Raw genomic sequence first — 24,040 nt, 5'->3', positions numbered from 1 at the left:
GAAGGAGAAAATGTGTTTTCTCACATACTTCCTGACTCTGGCAAGACTGTTTAGCTTTCTGTCGATCAGAATGTTTAAAAAAAAACAAAACTATCTCATTGTCTTAATTTGCATTTCTTTGACTGCTAATGAGATTGAGCCTACTTTGTAGGTTTATTGGCTATGTCTTTTTTTTTTTCCTAAATAATATTACTTATTAAAAGTTCTTTGCTTTCTGGAGGGGGCTCCATTTCTTTTCAATTCTTTCAGAGGTTCATAATAAAATATGTATAAATAAAATTATACCACTGAACTTATTTCAAAGTAACCCAGTGAGGAAGAAGAGGATGAGGAGGGAATGTGTTTATGAGAAAACAAGATACAGATAATAAAGTTAGCAGCAAATTTGTATTTTCTGAAACTGGGTGACAGATAACCTAGGGTTCATCACACTATTCTCTTTTGCATATGTCTTAATTTTTTTCATAATATTGACAGAAGTTCTTTCAAGTGTTCTGTTCATTTTTCTCTTGTGAGGTTCATATGTAATACTTTTCATAATTCTTTTCCATTATGATTTATTACAGGATACTGAATATACTTCCCTGTGCTATACAGAAGGACTTTGCTGTTTATCCATTCTATATATGATAGTTTGCATCTGCTAATTCAAACTCCCGATCCTTCCTTTCCCCATCCCACAGCAACCACAGGTCTATTCTGTGTCTGTGAGTCTGTTTTTGTTTTGTACAAAAGTTCATTTGTGTCATGTTTTATATTTTACACATAAGTGATATCATATGGTATTGTCTTTCTGACTTAACTTCACTTAGCATGATAATCTCTAGGTCTATCCATGTAGCTGCAGATAGCATGATTTCCTTTATTTTATAGCTGGGTAATATTTCATTGTGGGACTTCCCTGGTGGCTCACTGGGAAAAAAATCTACCTACAATGCCGGAGATGCGGGTTCCATCCTTGGGTCAGGAAGATCCCCTGGAGAAGGAAATGGCGACCCGTTCTAGTATTCCTGCCTGTGAAATCCCATGCACAGAAGAGCCTGCTGAGTTACAAGCTGTGGGGTCACAAAAAGAGTCGGCCACGACCTAGCGACTAAACAACAAAAGTATTCCATTGTATACATATATATATACACCACATCCTCTTTATCTATTTGTTGATGGATACGTAGGTTGAGTCCATGTATTGGCCACTGTAAAACAGTGCTGCTATGAACATAGATGTGCATGTATGTTTTCAAACTATAGTTCTGTCTGGATCATATACAGTCACTGTAATTGATTTGTTAAGAACACTTTGCAGAATATAGAAATTTGCCTTTTGTTACAGAAACTGTAAATAATCTCTATGGACAGACAATCAACAACATTATTGAATAATCCATCTTTTCTCCCTCTGATGTGGAAAAACCACCTTTATCTTAAATTCATTTCCAATTTACAGACAAGTTTATGTCTAGACTTCCATTTTGTCCTTTTGATCTGTCTTTGCATATGCTACATAGTTTTAATTTCTATATCTTGACGTATTTCCTGAATTTTTCTGTCCATTTTTACCTGATGATTTTCTAAGTACCTATTATACTTACAAATATCCCTCCCTCTAAAACTGCTTCTCTAACACAGTGTAGCTTGGGTTTCTCTTTGACATCAGTATGTTTTCATGTTTCTACCTGGAGTCTCATCTTTGCATTCAGATTCTGAATTCACTTGGCTAGCACACAAATGTTAATTATTTTCTTAGTGCAAAAAATATTTATTTAGCTACAGTGAAAGGTCAAACGGCAGAAACAAGAGTGGTATAACATTTGAACACTACCATTTAAACCAGCTTTATTTTTATGAATAAGCATCTGACTAGAAATTCAATAGAGGAGTGTGTCGTAATCAGTCAGACAAAGACCTTAAAATACAATAAAGTAATATTCGTCTTAAGCATTTCAGTTTTAGTTGACTGCTCTACGGCTTCCCAGGAAGATGTGACTTCTTAAAGAGAAAAAATATTTTTTATATGGCTTGATCCACTTATTAGAAATAAGCAGCAGAGCGAATCTGCGTTCACACACCAACTGTTAAATTAATCTACGTGAAGTCAGCCTCAAAGCACTTGGCTGCAGCTACAGGATGTAGATGTAACAGGATCGCACAGACTAACATCTGATAGGGTCGTACACTTGCCAGGTCAGAATGAAGAAATGGAGAAGAGGGGATGTATATCCTTCTAGAATCAAAACATCAAATACCCCTGCAGTCTCTTGGGACTGTCTTGAAAAACTCAATTCCTCCTCAATCCAGATTAACTCCCCATTCTAAAATAACCCTCCCCAAAACAAAAACAGACTGCTTCATTCAATTCATACTTTGTCAATTAATAAAGTTTAATAAGAGTCATCTGAGACTACCAAAAGTGCATTGTGATTTTTTCCCCCTGAAACTGATGTCTGTATGACATGAGAAGTGCATTGATAAAATGTGAAGAAGAGCAGACATTTCTAATACACAGTACGAGAGATGTGTGAGCAGGTTCCCAGGGATTTCAGTTAATTCTACCTAAAGTCTGAGCACTACCATTTCCAGAAGCTTCTGCAGGTGCTAGAAGCCTCAGGTCCCATCAGAAAGAGCTCCCAATTATCTCCTGTCCAGTCCCCTTTGATATGTGACAATCTCTTTATTTTCAGAGGGGTTAAGAGAGGTCTTTGGAAAGGACCCTGATGCTGGGAAAGATTCAGGGCAGGAGGGGAAGGGGCGACAGAGGATGAAATGGTTGGATGGCATCACCGACTCAATGGACATGAGTTTGAGCAAACTCCGGGAGATAGTGGACGGGGAAGCCTGGTGAGCTACAGTCCGCAGGGTTGCAAAGAGTGGGACACGACAGAGCGACTGAGCAACAGAGACCTTTGGAAGCCAGGAAATTTGCGGCTGCCTCCAGCTGGTCCCAGCAGCCAAGGCAGTCACTTGTTCAGGGTCACTGCTGAACATGCCAAGGAAGGGGCAGGAAAGCGGACAGGGAATAGAGTCGCATCCCGGACATGCAGGCCTGACATTCCTTTCCTACTGGGTTTTCTTCTGCGTGCACAAGCACTTCCAACTCGAACAATGTGATCCAAGTTTATGCAGGAGTTAAAATAGGTCATTCCTGTTTTCAGATGTCAAAAATGTTAACGTGACGCTAAACAGGGTGGTGCCATGGGCCACCAGCCGCTTCCCCAGCCTTGGCATCATCACGGGGGAAACATCAAGGATATCTGTGAAAGATCCGAGAAGAGGGGACGTTATGAGGAGACTTCAAATGGACACCAGAGCCATTTATCCTTTCAGGGCTTCCTATAGGGGCAGGCTCCATGCTTTGTACCCGATTCCTAACTGGCTTCTCCTCCTGACCAACTTATTTATAGACACTCTGTAGATGTGGAAATTTAGGTTTAGGGAAGTTAAGTCAATTTCCTGCTATTGAAGGAGTTGTGACTCAAATCCAAGGTCGGAATGACTCCAACGTCTACACTCTGGACAACCTTCTTCGGGGCTGAGAGGGGAGAGGTGGGATTGGGATGGAAAGGGAGGATGTAGAAAAGGAGAAGACAGCGGGGTTCGGAAGTTCCTGCAGGTGAGGCTGGAGGGAGCAGATGCTGCCAGGAACTGAGGGTGGAACAAATGAGACATTTCTCAACAAGCAGCCACTGTAACACTGGCCTGCTTCCTCCAGGAGCTAACTGCCTAGTCCAAGAGGAAACGCCAGCTGAACTCCACCCGTTACTCCATTTTCCCAGAGGCAGACGAGGTAAGCGGTTAAGAATACAGACAGGTCTGTTCTGTACATCTGTGTCTCTTTTTCTGTATTGCACATAGGGTTATCGTTACCATCTTTTTAAATTCCATATATATGCGTTAGTATACTGTATTGGTGTTTATCTTTCTGGCTTACTTAATAAAAAAAAAAAAAAAGAATACAGATAGGGAAGGCAAGAAGGCTTGCACCTCGTCTATTTCCAAGCTCCTTCCCTGTTGATACTTCATGCAATGGGGATAACTTAGCAGTAGCTCCCTCATGGGCAGCTGCTGAATACATAAGAAGCCCTTCCGACAGTGCCCAGCTCATAGAAAGAGCTAGATAATTGTTTATTATTATTGCAAAAGCCAAGAAAGCATCTATTTTTACTTATGCCAGAAATAGAGGTATTTCAGAACTAATCATAACAGTGACATGATTTGACTGCCAAATGTCTAATGCTTGCTAGAAACAAAATCAAAAAACCTGAAATAGCTGTAGAATAGTAGTTCTCCCCGTCTCAAATTTTTAAAGAGAAGCAAAGATGAATTATTATATACTCGAAGAACTCTTTTGAATGTTTAGAATACAGAGCATCTTCCATAAATCCCTCTTGATTAAAACATGCATTCTACTCCAACACTGAGTAAATTCAATATGGAAGACACTGACCATTAGTCTCCATAAATGATTCAAGAATGTGAGTCAACACTGATAAATTACACAGACATAATTCATGAGATATTTGTAACAGTTCACCCACTTATTCAGACACCTTTGCATTTATTAACACTATTCCTCCAGTTGAATACTTGTAGGAGAGGAAAACAGTTTTTTTCTGTTAGGTTTAGTTCCTGGGTCTCTGCAAATTAAACTGACAAAAGACAGATTAATGGAGAAAAAGCATACACATTTTATTTGGTTAACATTTTTACATGAGTTGAGGGAGATGGAGTATAAGAAGAGGTTCATAGAAAAGAAGACACAGCCCTAAAGAAATGACTAGGTCCGAGAGACTATATATCATTTTAAGAAAAAGCAGCTAATTGTGGAGACATGACAAAACAAAGAAAAACAAGTCTGGGCTTGCAGGGGTAACATTTATTTACTGCCTATTTACAGTATTCAATTTCAGCCAACAACATAATCCTTACTCCAAAAACCGATGAAATGAAATATAGTATTCTGTAATTGTCCATGTGAATAGCAGATAATAATCAAAGATTAAAATGGGTCTGGTTGAATGGGTTCCACAGCCCTAGACAGGGTTCTATGGAAGTGGCAACTCACCACACATTGTTAAATTTAAAGACACATCTTCCTCTTTTTTGTGGCTAAAGTTTCTTACCTTCGGGAACATCATGGAATAAATCTTCCCAACCTTTTTTTTTTAATCAGCATGACTTTTATTCCTTTATAGATATTTTTATATTCATTCTTAGGTCTGGGTAGTCAGATAGACAGAAAACATGTTTCCTATTTGCCCAACTTATTTTTTAACCACATAAAATCAGGAGCAACTTGAACAACAAGGAGATGAAAGGAAAAAGCTTTATTTACATCTGTTTAACCACGTTACCTAATTAATGCTCCTAATGAGGGGCTCTAGAAACTGAAATCACAATTTTACTGACTTCTACAGGTTTAATAGCTTCTTACAAACTTCTTCCTACAAAAGTGATCATGGAACCACGAAATAAGAGGATTGCTTGTTTGAATGACGAGGTCAGGTTTTCTTTATTTCTTTGTCCTTGTTAATTTCTACAGTCCTTGCTCATCTCTTTTCCTTCAAGTCCTTTACAGCTGAAGGACCACTGTGCTGCACACTACTCGAGGGCAGCAATTTAGATCATTCAATAAATACCTAAAATATGAACAAGAATTTGGCGCAAGCTCCCTCCCTACATCACTACTTTCATCCTAACCTCGGGTTGGAAATGCCAAATAAGAAAAGCACATGTCCACGATTACATAGCTCCTATTGCCCTAAACAGATTCATATATCCATTACATTACATTTACAAAGAACTTATAATGTCAGGAGATTTAATGTTAAGGAATAAAATGCAGGATATAGAATGGAAGCTACAGCATGATCTGAAAAATGCTTTAAAACATGAAATAAAACAGGTATTTACAGGTGGTAGAATTATGCATGTTTTTATATTTTCTCTAGGTTTCCTACAATGGAACCTGGAAAAGGTCTTTTCATTCCAGTCCCAAAGAAGGACAATACCAAAGAATGTTCAAACTACTGGACAATTTCACATGCTAGCAGAATAATGCTCAAAATGCTTCAAGCCAGGCTTCAATAGTACATCAACCAAGAACTTCCAGATGTACAAGCTGGATTTAGAAAAGGCAGAAGCACCAGAGATCAAATTGCCAACATCCCTTGGATCATAGAGAAAGCAAAGGAATTCCAAAAATACATCTACTTCTGCTTTATTTACTACCCTAAAGCCTTTGACTGTGTGGATCACAACAAACTGTTGAAAAATTCTTAAAGAGAAGAGAATGCCAGACCACCTCATCTGCCTCCTGATAAACCTGTACATAGGTCAAGAAGCAGCAGTCAGAACTAGACATGAAATAATAGACTTGTTCAAAATTAAGAAAGCAGTTTGTCAAGGCTGTATATTGTTGCCCTGCTTATATAACTTATATGCAGAGTACATCATGCAAAATGCCAGGCTGGATGAATCACAAGCTGGAATCAAGATTGCTGGGAGAAATATCAACAACCTCAGATATGCAGATGATACTACTCTGATAGCAGAAAGTAAAGAGGAACTAAAGAGCCTTTTGATGAGGGTGAAAGAAGAGAGTGAAAAAACTGGCTTAAAACTCAACATTCAAAAAAATTCAGATCATGGCATCTGGTCCCATCACTTCATGGCAAATAGATGAGGGAAGAAGTGGAAACAGTGACAGAGTTTATTTTCTTGGGCTCCAAAATTACTGTGGATGGTGACTGCAGCCATGAAATTAACAGACACTTGCTCCTTGGAGGAAAAGCCATGACAAACAAACCTAGATAGTGTATTAAAAAGCAGAGACATCACTTTGTCAACAAAGGTCTGCATAGTCAAAGCTATGGTTTTTCCAGCAGTCATGTACGGATATGACAGTTGGACCATAAAGAAGGCTGAGTGCTGAAGAATTGATATTTTTGAACTGTGCGATAGAAAAGACTCTTGAGTCCCTTGGACTGCAAGGAGCTCAAACAAGTCAATCCTAAAGGAAAGTCAACCCTGACTGATGCTGAAGCTGAAGCTCCAATACTTTGGCCACCTGATTCAAAGAACTTACTCACTGGAAAAGACCCTGATGCTGGGAAAGATTGAGGTCATGAGGAGAAGGGGACGGCAGAGGATGAGACAGTTAGACAGCATTGCTGACTCAATGGACATGAGTTTGAGAAAACTCTGGGAGACAGGGAAGCACAGGGAAGCCTGGTGTGCTGCAGTTCAAGGGGTCGCAAAGAGTCAGACATGACTGAGCAACTTAACAATGACAAAAACAACCTGCAATGAAATCATAATACTTTTCTAATTCAAAAAAATCTAACATATATAATTTGAAAAAATATGATTCTCCCAAACAGTTTAAAGCTCTAAACTTCTGTACCTCTTGGTTATATTTATTATGAATAATATATGGAAAACTGGTGTAAAAAAAAAGTGCATCTTTTTAAGCTTAAAGACAAATTTTTTTAAGTTTAAGTCAACCTCCAAAGGAGATACAGATACCGTTATACTTTTAGCTCATTCCTACAAGCCCTAAATCCTCTAGGCATTGTCCCATACATTAGCCTTTGCAAAATGCAATTATTTTTGTACACAATATGAAGAAAATACAGTACGTGCTTAACTTAAAGATCAATTATGCCTTGTGGGTAAAGTCTAGCCACAGACAGAAAGTCTTAAGATTTAAATAGAAAAATTGTCAAGTTAACACTGTATCTAAAATCACCAAGCCTAAGTCACTGAATACATGTAAACTCTCTTCAAAGCACTCACACCATCTACGATATCCAGGCTGATAAATATTTAAAAACTACTTCCAACTTTAAAAGTTCACTCATGGAGCTTCTTCATACCATAAAACAAACATTTAACAGCAATGATCCCAGGAGTACATCAATCCCGTCTTTACCAACCCACAATGCTGAGCGGTAACCATTCCACAATGCTTGCATTTGGAAAACAACTATTTTATATGCCACTGGGCTTAAGTTGTCAAAAAACACCATATTTTAATTATAATTGGGTAAGAATTATGGGCACACAAATGGGGAACTTTCCAAAAAAAGGGAAGAAAAAAGAAAGAAAGCTTAACCCAGGAACAGAAAGCTTAACCCAGGTCTGTTTCCAGGAATAGACCTCACACACACAACAAACTGTACATAATACATAATGTTTTGCTGACCTCTTTCCCTTTCAGTGGGCAGATGATATTTCCATGAGTTCTGAATCACATACTCTGGGCCCCAAAGGGTCCACCCAACTTGTACGCCAGCAGTGCCCACCCCAAGAAACAAAACTGAGCACCAGACCCAGCATCGCCTCACATCACTATTCCGCTGAGAGATCCTCAGTATGCCTGGTCATTTTATTTACCCTGCCCCCAGAGTTTTGTCTTGATCAAGCCTTGCCTTCCTCAAGCAGGCCAGATTTTCTTAAAGCTCCTGGCTCAGTATTTAACTGATAGCAACCACCGAATATTAGTACATACTCAAACTGACACAGCAACATAGAAAAGAAGAAGGAAGAAACAGGATGATGAAGAAAGATTAGAAACCACAGGTGAGGGATTAGGGCTCAGACCCATAATTTTCAAGCAATTATCAGACAACTCAGCATCGTCAGATCCCAGTTTCTTGATCTAACAAGGGGGGATAGAAAGGAGGTCCTATGTATACTATCTGCTTCAAAACCTGATTCTGTTCCTACAGTTGTAAATTCAGTTGGCCCTTCCATAGCTGCACTGTCCAATATGGTAGCCACCAGCCAATGTGGCCACTGACTGCATGGAATATGGCTGGTCAGACTTAAACTATATTCTATGGGTAAAATTTTGAAGACAAAAAATGAAAAAAGAGTGTAATATATTTCATGAATAATTTTTATATTGACCTATATTGAAATGGTATTTTATATTTATTAGGTATAACACACTAATTTGGGCTTCCCTTGTGGCTCAGCTGGTAAAGAATCTGCCTGCAATGTGGGAGACCTGGGCCCAATCCCTGGGTTGTGAAAATCCCCTGGAGAAGGGAAAGGCTACCCACTCTAGTATTCTGGCCTGGAGAATTCCATGGACTGTATAGTTCATGGGGTCACAAAGAGTCAGATAGGATTGAGCAACTTTCATTTTCTTTCAGTGTTACACACTAATTTTGCCAGTTTCTTTTGTCTTTGAGGTGGACACTAGAAAATTTTAAATTACACCTGTGGTCCCGTTATACTTTTATTGAACTGCTTTGCTTTGGAGTTAGGCCTGGCAGTAAGGGAGAGCCAGAGGAATTCTGAGATGAAATGACATCAGGAAGGTATCTGAATGGTAGTTGCCATTCCCTGGTTCTTCACTATTAGGACCTGGGGCATATCATTTCCAGATAATATTTACAAACCGCTATTTTAAAGTTTTGCTTTTGTTTTCTTATTCTACTCAGCAACAATGAATCAAATAATATTGGGCCTGAAAATAATTAACATCACTTCATTTACTCTAAGACTAAATCTTAATTATCAGCTGTAGGATTGTAGGATTGAAGCATAACCTTAAATGGATATGTCTTCACAGAGGCACAACAGTTTTCCATTTCCTTTGAACTGAATATAAATTTAAAGTAATAATTGAGTTTCCTTCATAAAGATGATCATGATCTTCTTTTTAAAACTCATTTTCAAATAGGAACAATTAAAACAAACTTGTATGGGTGGAGCATGTTTCATTGACACCTAACTGGAAACTTTTTACTGATTTTTGCAATCTGTATCAATTAATCTAATGTATTCTAAACAATCAAAGAAGCAGAGATCATTTCTAGAGAGTCTGTTTACTTAGCAATACAGCAGACTATGAACGAAACCAGTAAGATTTATAAGTCTCAGCTAAGTCAAGAATGAATATCCTCAGAAAATTTTCTTGGACTGCCAACTTTTGCAATTAAGAGATCTTAAAGAGAGGGGACTAACAGACCACCTGACCTGCCTCTTGAGAAATCTGTATGCAGGTCAGGAAGCAACAGTTAGAACTGGACATGGAACAACAGACTGGTTCCAAATAGGAAAAGGAATATGTCACGGTTGTATATTGTCACCCTGCTTATTTAACTTATATGCAGAGTACATCATGAGAAACGCTGGGCGGGATGAAGTACAAGCTGGAATCAAGATTGCCGGGAGAAATATCAATAACCTCAGATATGCGAATGACACCACCCTTATGGCAGAGAATGAAGAAGACCTAAAGAGCCTCTTGATGAAAGTCAAAGAGGACAGTGAAAAAGTTGGCTTAAAACTCAACATTCAGAAAACTAGATCATGGCATCTGGTCCCATCACTTCATGGGAAATAGATGGGGAAACAATGGAAACAGTGTCAGACTATTTTGGGGGGCTCCAAAATCACTGCAGATAGTGACTGCAGCCATGAAATTAAAAGACACTTGCTCCTTGGAAGAAAAGCTATGACCAATCTAGACAGCATATTAAAAAGCAGAGAGAGACATTATTTTGCCAACAAAGGTCCGTCTAGTCAAGGCTATGGTTTTTCCAGTGGTCACGTATGGGTGTGAGAGTTGGACTATAAAGAAAGCTGAGCGCTGAAGAATTGATGCTTTTGAACTGTGGTGTTGGAGAGGACTCTTGAGAATCCCTTGGGCTGCAAGGAGATCCAGTCCATCCTAAAGGAAATCAGTCCTGAATATTCATTGGAAGGGCTGATGCTAAAGCTGAAACTCCAATACTTTGGCCACCTGATATGAAGAACTGACTCACTGGAGAAGACCCTGATGCTGGGAAAGATTAAGAGCAGGAGGAGAAGGGGACGACAGAGGATGAGATGGCTGGATGGCATCATCGACTCGATGGACACGAGTTTGAGTAAGCTCTGGGAGTTGGTGATGGACAGGGAAGCCTGGCGTGCTACAGGGCATGGGGTTTGGAAAGTGTTGGACAGGACTGAGGGACAGGACTGAGAGACTGAACTGAACTGAACTGAAACAAAAGTATCCATCTGACTGCCTACAAAATCAACTACCAATTGTTTAAAAGCAAGCAACAGTCCCTAACTCTGCAATCCAGAGCCAACTAAAGGCACAAGCTTTTCGGACTGGCCTTAAACCATGGCCTATAATTAAATAAAATATTTGCAGATATATGAAAGCAGAACAGATATCAGAATAAAATATATCTGTTGAGGAAATTTTAAATAATAAATAATAAAGCTTTAAAATAAAGTTTGTCAACTTAGATAAACTATGTGACCATTAGAAAACTATTCAGAAATTAAAAAAACAAGACTTTCTTAATTTTCAAATTCCAGCTAATATAGTTAACCCACATTTTCAAACTTTCATGGTAGAAATTATCACTCACTCTTTTTATGGGGGGAAAAATGTATAATTTCAAGGGTGATGGGAGATTTATCTTCAAACACATACTGGCTCCTCTTTCTGATTCTCATGATTAATCAACAACTGTTTCGGATACTACAAATTGTCAACTGTATTTCAGAAGGCAGTCTCTTGAAGTGATGAGACAAAATATTTTCTTTGCTAGACACTCCAAAAATAAAAGGAAAACCAAGATGTAAGATGATCAAACTTGAACTAAGCTTTTGATTACTTAAAGAGAACCAAGGGTTCGGAAAGAAAGAATGCAGAAAATAAAACCAAGAGTAGTTTTTTGAGAAACCAGGATATTTTAGACATTTCCTTAAGACAGAACCATGTACAACATGTCAAACTATTAGGATGCAATTTAAATAAACCATGAAGTGCTGGTAAAATGCCTGCTATGTGTGTGTGTGTGTGTGTGTGTGCACACTCAGCTGTGTCTGCCTAACTCTTTGTGTGTGTGTGTGTGTGTGTGTGTGTGTGTGTGCACACTCAGCTGTGTCTGCCTAACTCTTTGTGACCCCATGGACTGTAGCCCACCAAGTGCCTCTGTCCATGGAATTTTCCAGGCAAGAATACTGGAGTGGGTTGCCATTTCCTCCTCCAGGGGATCTTCCCTACCCAGGGATCGAAGCTGCATCTCTTCAGTCTCCTGCATTGGCATGCAGGTTCTTTACCACTAGCGCCACCTGGGAAGCCCATGCCCATATCAGGCATACTTAAAAAAACAGAATAAAATACCCCACCACTTAGCTGTCATTGCAAATGGCATTGGCAGGTAGATTCTTTACCTTTGCACCAACTGGGAAGCCCCAAAATGCCTAAAGGTAAAGTGAAAGTCGCTCAGTCGTGTCCGACTCTTGTGTGACCCCATGGACTGTAGTCCATGGAATTCTCCAGGCCAGAATACTGGAGTGGGTAACCTTTCCCTTCTCCAGGGAATCTTCCCAACCCAGGGATCGAACCCAGGTCTCCCACATTGCAGGTTGATTCTTTACCAGCTGAGCCACAAGGGAAGCCCAAGAATACTGGAGTGGGTAGCCTACCCCTTCTCCAGGGGATCTTCCCAACCCAGGGATCAAACCAGGGTCTCCTGCATTGCAGGCAGATTCTTTACCAGCTGAGCTACCAACAAAGCCCAGAAGTCAATCACAAATGCCCTGAGAAAATCTGAAATAGAGACAAAACATCCTGCATTAAACTTTCCCCTCATCTGTTAACAAGAATCAATCCACAGGTCTGGGTCAGCATTTCAGATGTTTCATCTCTGAGATGAATAAGAAAACTAGTAACAGAGGTTATGTTTTAAGGTTTCTTAAAAAAGCATAAACAATTTAACAATGGCAATAAACCCTGAGGATATTTTAAGCAAAGTCTCTTTCTCTTCTCCAGGAAAAGAAAAACAAACTTAGGCTAAAATATTTTTCTCTTCATTGGCTGTTCATGAAGTCAATAAACACGGCAAAGAACACACACACAAGAAATACCCCCAAGAAGCTGAATACTCCCCATCTGTATCCTTTTACAACACCACCCAGAAAATTCACAAAGATACAAATTTGACCTTTGTCCAGGCTCATGAAAGTGAAGTGAAATATTCAAATGGCAAATACAGACAAGGAAAGGAATTTCTTGGGAACTGGGTGGGTCTGCTTCCTACCTTGTTTATTTAAGAAAGTCCTCCCTATTCATTATCTTTGTCCAGGATGTCTCCAATGGCCATGTTGACTAATTACTCAGTCCCAAGTTCTGGGGACTTGCACTGTTTTAAGGTAACTCTACCTTAAGATAGCTTTTGCTTCTACTGTCTGAGCCATCTAGTCACATGGTCACCCTCTGAGAATTCCCTCCTCGCATACTTCACTGAACAAGTATGCAGTGATTCCAAAATTACAGTTTTGTCACAAATGTACTCTTGAAACTAGAGCCTTTCACAATTCCTCACACCAACAGAAATACACAAGCTGCCTTCCTGTTCAATCATCTTATCAATTAGCAAGAACTTGCCCTGCAGAAAACAACTACAGGGTTTTAAAATTTAGTTCACTTTTATTGGATTGAAATTTTCTGGATTCCGTGGTGTAAGAGGATTTAACACTTGACACAAAACGTTAAAAACAACCCTGAAAAAACCCTGGTAAAACACAAAGTTAATCATAATGACCTCAATTAGATTTTCAGTGCCTGTCAAGTTAGTAGCATATAGTGGTACTGGCTTCAAGCCCTTGAACTTGAAAAGTACAATTTCTTAAGAGAGTAGAAATAACAGAATTTCAATTTTTTTCTTAAAGGGCCAATTTTGATCCTAGTTCACACTAACATAAAAGGCAAGTATTAGCTGTAAAATGACCAAAAAAAAAAAAAGCAAACTGCAAAAAGCCAAACTATAATGAAATTTTCATTTTGATGGCCGCTCAATTTCACTCCAATACACAATGTCTTCTCTCTAAATTTCACTATCTTGATCAAAGAAAATCATTTCTGAGCACCTTCAACTGAAAATGTCCCAATCAATCAGAGGACTGATGAAATATTTCAAGAACAAGGCATTTTTTTTCCTGGGTCAACTGAATGTCTGAAATAAAGAATTGCAAATGAAGTTACTAACAGCATTTCATATCCTTTTCACAATAAAATGTTTTAGAAAGACTGAAAGTAAATCTTATTTAAAAAAAATTTTTTTTTTGTAGACTTGGTGTCCTTCACAACTTTTTTAAACATAAGAGAAGCTAGGTGTCAAGAATCAAATATAATTATCACTACAGTATAAAATTCCCAGAGTCTTCATTTAGAAAATTTGTCCAGTATTTTGTAAATACTAGATGTAAGGCACTGCAGTGAGTTATGAAACAAATTACAGGAAATAGTTTGCGATCAGGTTTAGTGTTAACTTCTCTGCCCCACCATTTTATTTTTAATATCTAACCACCAAAGTACATCCTTGTTCCCGGTTATGGTTTTACACCAAAGTGAATAAATAGTTCTTTCCTCCAGATATCTAAGTTTACATTTGGGTCAGAGAACTTTCCTGATAACACCACATAAAATATCACATTCATGGCAGATTTCCACCTAGCATTCACTGATGATATCTTTGCCCAACTTAATTTTTTCCACGTCTTCTATTACTTTTTATTCTTCCATTGCTATTTATTCTGTCTACCCCTCATTATACTATAAACTCCCATGGGGGGAGGAACCTCAAAAATATTGGTTAAATGAAGGAGGGAATTTTCTTTTTCTGGCTATGCTCATAAAAACCTAAGTTTCTATGTATGAAAACACACTAGTAACTTCCTATAAAATCTGATTTTAATTTTAAGTTGCTCATTCATCTAATATGGATTGGAATAAATTATTCCTAGAATAGTCAGTCTATATATTTGCAAGTTTCTGTGGAAGTTTCTTAAAAACTCATCACTTACATCTTCAAACCAATACACTGCAATGACAAAACTATTTGCCTAAAAAAAGCAAGTAATTAAGGGCACCAGCATGAGAAATACTAGCTCTCAAATATAGTTTTTCCTATGATAAGTTTTTATGTTAGTCACTGAAGAGTTAAGCAAAGATTTCAAAAAGTTTGCATCAGTTTTAAAGTCTCAACCTCCAAAGTAGATAAGGATGTTTTTTGAAAGATGAAAAAAATCAATAAATATGTTTACAACAACAGTTATCTATCTTTATCATGTGTGCCTATTAATTCCATTACAAAACAAAACAATAGTTGTGCTCTTGAAAAGCCATCCATTAATAAGAACAAACACAAAAAGTCCTTTTTTGGACTAACCAAACCAGGACTACTATTTGCTTCATTGTTGACTAAAAATAAAAACTACGTTGTCCTGTTAATTTTATTGTAATCCAGTCATATGCAGACAGGAGAAGCAACAAATGAGTTAGTGGTCACTTGGGGGTAAGAGGTCAGGCCTAAAGTATACAAATGCATCTCAAGGGTAACCTCTTGTCTGTATTCCCATAAAATGTCACTCTGGGGTCAAAATATATCAATCTTTAAAGCTTTGAAATTTAACAAATCAGCAAGAGTAACAATGCATTCTTCACTTCATGCAAATGACTTTTCTTGATAAGAGTATAGATTTCTTATTCTTATAAGCATCCTTCCCAAGAATACTGGAGTAGGTTGCCATGCCTTTCTCCAGGGGATTTTCCCAACTCAGGAATCGAACCAGGGTCTCCTGCATTGCAGGCGGATTCTTTACCAGCTGAGCTACCACGGAAGCAAGGATGAAAAGTAATTTACCAGTCCTGATCAGGAAGGATACCTTAAACATCCTTTAGTGAAGATACAATGTAGATTTCTATGGAAGCAAAATGAAAACATAGGAACATACTATTAGATTCTCCATGAAAGAGACTCAAGCAAAGAACAATTTCATATCAATAAAATAAATCACTAAAAAATTTTTTTTCTTGCCCAAATTTCTCAGCTAAATGCCATCTCAACTAGGGAAGAAAAAATAAATCGAGAAAGAAAGACCACCTGGAAGAAGAAACAAACACCTGGGTTCATCACTAATAACCTTTTATTTTATAATGAGCAGAATGTGCTGATTAAAAAAGTATGCTTTTAATTAAGCAGTAGGTCACTACTAAATTTTATAGTAGGTCACTATAGAATTTATCATCAAATAGCTATTAACATGGGCTTCCCTGGTGGCTCAGAAGGTAAAAGAACCTGCCTGCAATGCAGGAGACCCAGATTTGACTCCTGGGTCGGGAAGATCCCCTGGAGAAGGGAATGTCTACCCACTCCACTCTTCTTGCCAGGAGAATTCCATGGACCAAGGAGCCTGGTGGGCTACAGTCCATGAGGTTACAGAGTCGGACAAGACAGAGTGACAGAGAGAGAGAGAGCTATTAACACAATTCATTTTATTTTGAAAGTTGGTTTCTTCCAGAAGTATTGCCTTCTCAGGCAGTCTTGCTTTTAGGTTTCCTTGTCCTCAGGTGAAAATTATTTAAAGCTTCCAGTCTAGGTAGGACCAAAATTCTTTTGCTAGCATCTGATATCTTCCATTTCTGCCTAGATTGGCCAAACCGGGTTATTCATTTTCTAGAGAAGGTTATGCTGAGAATTAAACCAAGTTATTCACAGCTCTCTGCACACAGCTGACAGTCAACTAATAGCTGAGTTAATAATCAAGCCAGAATATAAACTTGCTCAATTTCAGACATGTGTAGCTAACTGCCAGGGTGCACACATTTAAAGTAGGTCTTACTCATTTGTGTAACAACTGCTTATGTTTTTTACATATTTCTGTACTGTTCAAGTTTTTCTATAAGCATGAATTGTCTTAGGGCTTTTCAAAAAAGCCAACTAAAATACAAAATAAATATGAATATTTAATAAATTTGTATATGTTTTAATTTTATTTGTGATACAAATTTTATCTCCAACGTCTTTTTTAAAATTTAAATCAAATTAATTCATTCTTCTCATGAACAAATTGCCAAGTTCCTATACAGTCTTAACTGGTTGGTAAGCACATTGGTCAGTAGGTGAAACATCATATAATTTTTTTTTTAACTTTCAACAATGTATAGGATTAAATCTGTCTATTTTACATCATCACCATCAACATCATAAACAGTAATTATAACTACCATGTGCTTATAAGATGCCATCACGTTATATATTAACGCTTTCACTGTTTCAAGCATTTTACATACATATTAACTCAATCTTCAACAACCATAAATATTATCCCCATTTTGCAGAGGAACAAACTGAAGTGTGAGTTAGCTCACAGTCAATAGCTTGACCAATGTGGACTGCTGCCTTCCCAGGAAACATGAAAAATTTCACGACTATGTTTCTGATCTGACATCCTACTGGTTATCAAAATCAAGGCTATAAATGTAGGAACGATTACACTACTTTCCATAGAGCTGGCTTTTAAAAGCCTCTCATTTTGCTCATTTCAACCACTATCTTCTTCCATAAAATACTATAATCCTAGAAATGCTCAAGCTAAATCTGTATTTCATGCTTCTTCCAAATGTAGCCACACAAAATAAGTCTAAGTAAAATAGCCTCTTAGTTCCCATCTCAGCTAAGAATACATACATGAAACAGAATCCTCTGTACCCCATTCTAACTATTCAGCATCCCCTTTTCATAGATCTATTAGTTCATGAACACATCCAGGCTGTTTTTTTTTCCCTAACGAATTACTTTATTCCTAGAGCAGTCCATTCGAATCCAGTTTATGATGCATGTCTACTTCTAAAAAGGTACCAGTAAGCGTATCTATTCACCTTTAACCTGAAGAGGAAAATTCATGAGATCTTTTTTCAAAGGAAAACATCAGTGTCTTCACTGAAACGGTTGTTTCTTAAAGCATCCACATTAAACTGAAGAAGCAGTTACATAACATTTTCCCCTTCATCCTGGTTTTCATTGCCAAATTCAGTTTGAGGGTTCAGGTACTATCTGCTTTCCTTTTACTAACAAATACAAGGAAAATGAAGAAATACACATTTTCTGGCTTAAGCTCGCTACTCATTCAGGAGGGCGGGGGTCTGTCCATTCCATCACTTTGGCCTCCTCCGCCTGCCACCCTGTCTTCCTCCAGCCACTAAGGAGGGTGTATCTGGATACAAACCATTAAGACCCAGGGTGACAGCATCCCCAAGGATTTGCAGAAGATGGTGTGAGTATCAATTCCCACTCAGCACATATGGAAGAATGTATGGAGGAATACTTCCACAAGCATGTGAGGTCCTACTATGAAAAGAAAACCATTTCATAGTCAAGTGGAACATGAAGAGGTAGAAAAGCACCAGGAAAACAATCAGAAAACGAAAGAAACATTTTATTTTCCCCATGTTCCTTGCTGCTACCCTGTGGATCAGATTTTTCATTGGGTACCCACTTCTTCAGTCAAGGTTCTAATGAAGATGCTGCGTCAGAGCCCATGGCCCCTCAATCCTTATTTGCAATTCCCTATTCCTCTCCTGGGCCTCCATGGTGGCTGAGGGGTAAACAATCTTCCATGCCAAGGCAGGAGACCTGGGTTCGATCCCTGGGTCAGGAAGATCCCAGGGAGAAGGAGATGGCAACCCACTGCAGTATTCTTGCCTGGGAAATCCCCCAGACAGAGAAGCCTGGTGTGCTACAGTCCACGGGGGGACAAAGAGTCGGACACGATTTAGCATCTAAGCAGACACTCCTCTCCAGAGTGTATCCTACACCTTTGCCATCCGTCTCACCATCTGTCACAGTTCATGAGCACACATGTAGGATGATTTGTTTACCCTCTGTCTTCCCCACTAGACTGGAAGCTTCCTGAAGCAAGTGACGGTTTTTGTTCACCACGCTATCTTCAGAGCTACAGACCAGAGCTTGGCCCCAAGAGACTCAACTTAAAATGGCCCCAATGAATAAATAGGGACACAAGGAAAATCAAATCCCACACTGGCTCTGCCCACATCCTCAGGGGTATGTGTTCGCGAAAGAGGTATGTAAACAGATACTATAAATGCAAAGACTTAACCTCCCTTCCCCAAACCTAAGATACAAATCTGGCTGGAAAGGAATCATCAGGAAATTCTCGAGGATTATCTCATCCCATGGTTCCCTTATTCCTTATATACAGATGTTTATACTGTTAATACTTTTACTCAGTATACCACTTAATCAGTACTTTCCTCTTGGTACTTAACATTTTCTGTTTTCTTTTATAATCATGTGCCTGTCTTATTTACTCTACAAATTTCCTGGGAACAGGAGACTACGGTATGCAAGTCAAAGTAAACCTTACATCCTAGAGCTTTATTTATAAAGTACATGTATAAGGTTTACCTTTGCATTTGTAACTGATACAACTAGGCAGAGATTAGAGAAGTATATTAATAGAAGATGCTTTCTAAGTCTCTTAAAGTAATACATATCCCCACCTAGATCAAATGTGTAGAAAGAGACTGTAGATTTCTATTGAATTTTACCATACTCTTCAACAGCCACAGGAAAGGTACATAATAGCTCTGCTTATTTCAAGAATCGCTGACAGCTTCATCTTCATACAAATATCTGCATAGAAGTCTCTAGTACACCATAAACAGTAACATAAAACAGAGACCCTCTAGCAAAAGGGAGAAAGCCTTTTTCATGAGGATTACCTCTACATTTTCCTCTTTTTTCTTTTCCATATTGTTTATTGCAAGGTATTGAACATAATTCCCTGTGCTACACAGTAGGACCTGTTATTATCCATCCTACATATAATAGGTTGCATCTGCCGGTCCCAGCCTCCCAGTCCAGCCCCCTCCCTCCCCTTACCCCTTTTGCAATCACAAGTCTGTTCTCTACCTGAGTCTGTTGTGTTTTCCTTCAAATCAATAGTCAATGAACCACAACCTTTCTTTTCAATCATTCCTAATTTAACCTTGTGACCTATTTAGTTGTATGTTTTTTTTTATTTCACCAGTCAGAACCAGGGATCATTATTCTGTCTGGAGTACTTCTCTGCAGTACTAAGGGCCTCCCAGGTGCCCATCAGGCACCTCTGCTCAACAGGGTGGCAGGACAGCTGCTGGGGTGCCCTATGGTTACCATGGCTTCCCACTGGTCAGCCAGAAGCGGTGACTCCTTACAGCTCACCATCACATCTGAGCTTCATGATCGTGAGCCCAGGCATCCACCATTAGGGCTGTTCTGACCAGTGTGAGTAGGTATCCATAATCTTTGAATTAGCACCACAATCAAAGCAGATACTTGTGAATTAGGTTAAATCCCACAATACTGGAAAATAAAATTTAAGAGGAAGCAAGTTTAAATAAATGTCAGGGCCTTTTTAACTCATACTCTGTCACTGTACCAGGGAAAATCATCAGCTCGGGTAATGATGCTTTTCCCAGAGGCCAAGCCCCCCATGATCATTGCCCTTATTCATTTCTTGTCTCAAGTCATCTGCAGCAGACCTATTTTCTAAGCCCTACAAAAGACAGTTAGGTCATAATTAACATCTTTTCAGTGCACAGTGACTTAGCTGCATAAATCCCCTCAAACATCATCAGAGTTAACTGCCTACCTTTCCATTAAGGCTTTGCAAAATGAATTAACATGCATCTCACCTCCACCCTTTGAAGGAAGTGACAGTAACCAGTGAAAATGTCCAAAAAGATGGGAGCAAAAACTGCAGTCAAACAGGCTGAAAAAGGAATCTGTATCATATTTGCCTCCTTTCACACAGAAAAAAATACTGCTCAGAAAACTTAAACATCTATTTTTTGACAAAAGCTTCAACTATAAAGGCTTTTACTTACTTAATTTGTGTCTTTCAACGTGTAATAAGACAATGAGAAAACTAAAATAACTGTAGGAGTAGATTTTAAGTACTGGGAAAAGCCTAGCTCCCTTAATTAAATGCATTTTTTAAAACAGAAAAACCAAATTCTTCAACTCTTAAAACTATCTGCCTTAACGAGCCCTGAGGTGATTCTTGAGCCACTCGTAGGTAAAAGAGGAAAAAGTTCAGTGACCTTGTAAATTAGGGACTAAAACGCTGTCATGGTGTGACAGTCAATACAGTCTCAGTGAAATTACAGGAAAATATTTGTCCAGAAATTGTTTTTTTGGGAAAATTACCACGAGGAAGGGGAAAAGGCGGGGGTAAAAACTGGGAAGGGAGGTGACGAATGGTAAAATATCGAATGGGAACCCGAACGATGCAAAATTACGACCTTTTCTGCCCCAGGTGTCAAGCAAACAACTTCCAAGCATCTTCAGATAAAAAGGAAAACGGTGATTTGGCACAGGCGTCAGCTGAATGTCGGAGAGTTGGATGAATGGGGCAGACTGGTTATATACACCTAGTGGTGGGTGGATTTCCCAGGCTGCAGCCTCCACAGCTTTCCTCTGCTGCACTGCAGAGGCGCCATCTTCTCCGTCTTAATCTTCGCTCAATTTCCAGCCTTTTATCTGCACCCTAAAAAATAAAATGACCCCGAGGACCCTCCCCAGCAGCCCGCGCCCCCCGGGGGGAGGTAAATCACAGTGCCCAGCGCTGCCAGGGAAGTGGCCGCGCCTCGATCCGACAAACGCCTCGTTTGATGCACAGGAGGGGAGAACTCACGCAGCCCCGCCACCCGCCCCTGCCCTTTCCAGACGCACGCCGCACTCTCCGCGTATTTTTCCCCCAAGGACTTTGCAACCGAGAAAAGAATGAGCCAGCCTCGGAGGTGATGGGGGGAGGAGGGGAAGAGGAGGGCTTCCGAGGCGCCGCCAGCGCGTCCCCAGCAGCGCCCCAGCCCCCTCCGGGACAGCCGCGCAGCGCGGGGAAGGGAGTCAGGCGGGACGCTCGGTGGCGCCCAGACCACCGCGCCCCGGGGCTGGCGAGGGCGGGGTGTCGCGGCTTTTGTTCCCGGGGACCTTCTCCCTCTCCGGGTGAATCCGAGGGTGCGCGCGAACGCCCTGGATGTCTAGGCTTGGGGAAGGTGCGAGGTGGCTGTGGGTCTCCGACCCCTCCCTTCTCTCGCAACTTAACACAAAAGGGAGACGCCGAGAGACACAAAGTTTGCCCGCGGAGGGCGGTGCGCGACCCTCCTTGGGGTCGCCCTTGGGGGCCTCCGCGAAGAGGGAGGAGGAAGAGGTCTGGAGAGGAAGGGGTGGTGGGGATGCGAAAGGAAGGTGAAAGCGGGCGGAAAAGGCCAAGGGACGCGAGGGGGTGGGGTGGGGGGTGCCCAGCTTCCCCGAGCCGTCCCGACTCCTCCTCCCCGGGGCCCGAGAGAAAGGAAAGGGCAGCGATTAAGAGCTGGGGACAGAATACAGGGACTCTTGCGTTTTCGGTTTTCCCCACGTGTTCTCTCGCCCCCCACCGCCCCATCGCCCATCTGAATGCAGTCTCTAGCCTCCCCCGGCCCCCGGTCCCCGGCCCCGAGCAAAGGACTGAATCAGGATCTGAGCCTAAGAGAGCCTCCTCCTCGACTCGCGCCCCGCCACACTGGCGCGGACCCCGGGGCCCGACGCCTCGCCGGATCCCTCTGCGCCGGCCGGAGCGCGCGTCCCCGGGGCAGGGCTGGGGCGGAGGCGGAGATGCGCAGGGCGCCCGCAAGCGGGGGCGTAGGGCACAGAGCCGAGAGAGGGGGTCCCTCGATCGCTCCCCCCGCCAATCGCCCCGCTTCTCTGGATGAAAGAGGGAGCCGGTCCCCTCCATCCTCCAACCCCCTCCACCGTCACCCCATTCCGAGGCGCGGCACTCACCTCCAGCGCCCGAGCCGTCCAGGCGGCCAGCAGGACCAGTGCCAAGGCGGGCAGCATCGCGACCCTGCGCGGGGCACCGAGCGAGCTGCCGTGCGAGGAGGAGCCGCCGCGCCCTTGCTCTGCCGGTGTCGCCGCCGCCGCCGTCTCCGGTGGCCCCGCGCTCTGCTGCTCCGGGTGCTTGCTCTCCTACCGCTGCCGAGGAAACTGACGGAGCGGCGGCGCGGCGGCGGGGCTCGGAGCCCGGCGAGTCAGCTGATCCGGCCCACCCCGCTCGGCACCCGAGAGAGACCCCTAGCGGAGCCGCCGGGGAGCTGCGCCCGCTCGGCCGGGAGGGGCCCGCGCCCCTCGAGGCGCCCACAGGTGCGGCTTCCCCGCGCGCGCCTTCCCAGGCCGCGACCGCCCGGGCCCCCAAGCAGTACAAGGGAGAAAGCTGGGGCCGGGCAAGGGGAGTCCTAGGACGTCTGGGTTCCAGAAAAGTCGAGGGCGCTCCCCGCTCCTACCCGCGAGCTTGACTCATCGGACCCTGCAGGCCTGTCGGGGGTGTCGTAGAAAGGACTGCTGTTGGGTGCGTTTTAATCCACATTTCGAATTTTTTTTTTTTTTTGGTCTGTCTCGGTTTGGAGAGGTCGGGGAGGCGTTTCTGCAAGAGAACGCGACAAGCTTAAAGGAAATAGGATTTCTTTGCTTGTTAGGAGAGCAAAAGCCTCCCCCCACCACCACCCCACCGCGCCCCGCCCCAGTCAAATGCAGCCACGAGGAACCTGGAATTTCTATCTTTAGACCGAACCGAAGGAGAAAGGCGCCGGACCTGGAGAAGAAGCGGCGACCTATTTAGTTCTCCTTGAGAGAAGATTTTGTTTAAAAAAAAAAAAAATTTGTTTTGGTTTGAGAAAGGGAAGACCATATGGGTGGTGGTGGTGGTGTTTTTTAATCAGGCAGGGATGTAATATCATCTGAGATGCGGTGAAGTGAAAGTTAAGAGGGGAAGGGTCTGGAAAGATGACTCCCGTTCGACCCCAATAGCTCAAGCTCTGTCCTTGTTCTTGCTTGTGTCTGTCCTAAATCACAGAAATGAACCTTCTGGGAAGCCACTTTCTCCTCGATTAAACACCAACCATCCAGTGTCGGGTGAACCTAGTGTCCAGTGTCCGGTGAACCTAGGATGGTCTAGAACTGCCCAAACGTATCCCCTGCTCTTGACCTAAAGAGGCCGCAGTCACCAAGGCAGGGTCCCCAGACGGCCTGGGGGAAGGGAAAGAAGCCACGGAGTCAGAGGTGGGATCTTAGCTCCGCCAGAGGCTGCCTGATTCCTTCCGGAGGAGTCTGTGTTTCTTTGCCGGCTGCCTTAGCTGTAGTCGTCTGTCTTCAGCCCCCTAGGCATTCAAGCCTGACTCGTGGATTACTTTCTCCCGTGAATG

General features: G+C 41.6%; 1 protein-coding gene and 1 long non-coding RNA gene across 10 annotated transcripts in view; one reads left to right on the top strand and one right to left on the bottom strand.

Annotated features, from left to right (window-relative positions):
• The window catches only part of LOC122428625 (amyloid beta precursor protein), a 287,533-nt gene extending 264,693 nt beyond the window's left edge, over positions 1 to 22,840 (bottom strand). For 6 of the 7 annotated variants that reach the window (XM_043448647.1, XM_043448648.1, XM_043448649.1 and 3 more), the window contains exon 1: positions 22,623 to 22,840. In XM_043448647.1, coding sequence (XP_043304582.1) covers positions 22,623 to 22,679 — 57 coding nt within the window. In that variant the 5' untranslated portion in view covers positions 22,680 to 22,840. The remainder of the gene's footprint in view (positions 1 to 22,622) is intronic. The other variant, XM_043448646.1, reaches the window with a different exon arrangement.
• Positions 22,841 to 23,021: 181 nt separating this feature from the next.
• LOC122428627 overlaps positions 23,022 to 24,040 on the top strand; it is a 93,362-nt gene continuing 92,343 nt past the window's right edge. For all 3 annotated transcript variants that reach the window (XR_006265779.1, XR_006265780.1, XR_006265778.1), the window contains exon 1: positions 23,022 to 23,187. This is a non-coding gene — a long non-coding RNA (uncharacterized LOC122428627). The remainder of the gene's footprint in view (positions 23,188 to 24,040) is intronic.

The sequence above is a fragment of the Cervus canadensis genome, chromosome 27 (genome assembly GCF_019320065.1).
Source record: "Cervus canadensis isolate Bull #8, Minnesota chromosome 27, ASM1932006v1, whole genome shotgun sequence".
Lineage (NCBI taxonomy): Eukaryota > Metazoa > Chordata > Mammalia > Artiodactyla > Cervidae > Cervus > Cervus canadensis.
The sequence above is the reverse complement of the archived record's forward strand: the minus strand, read 5'-3'. Positions and strand labels throughout refer to the sequence as shown.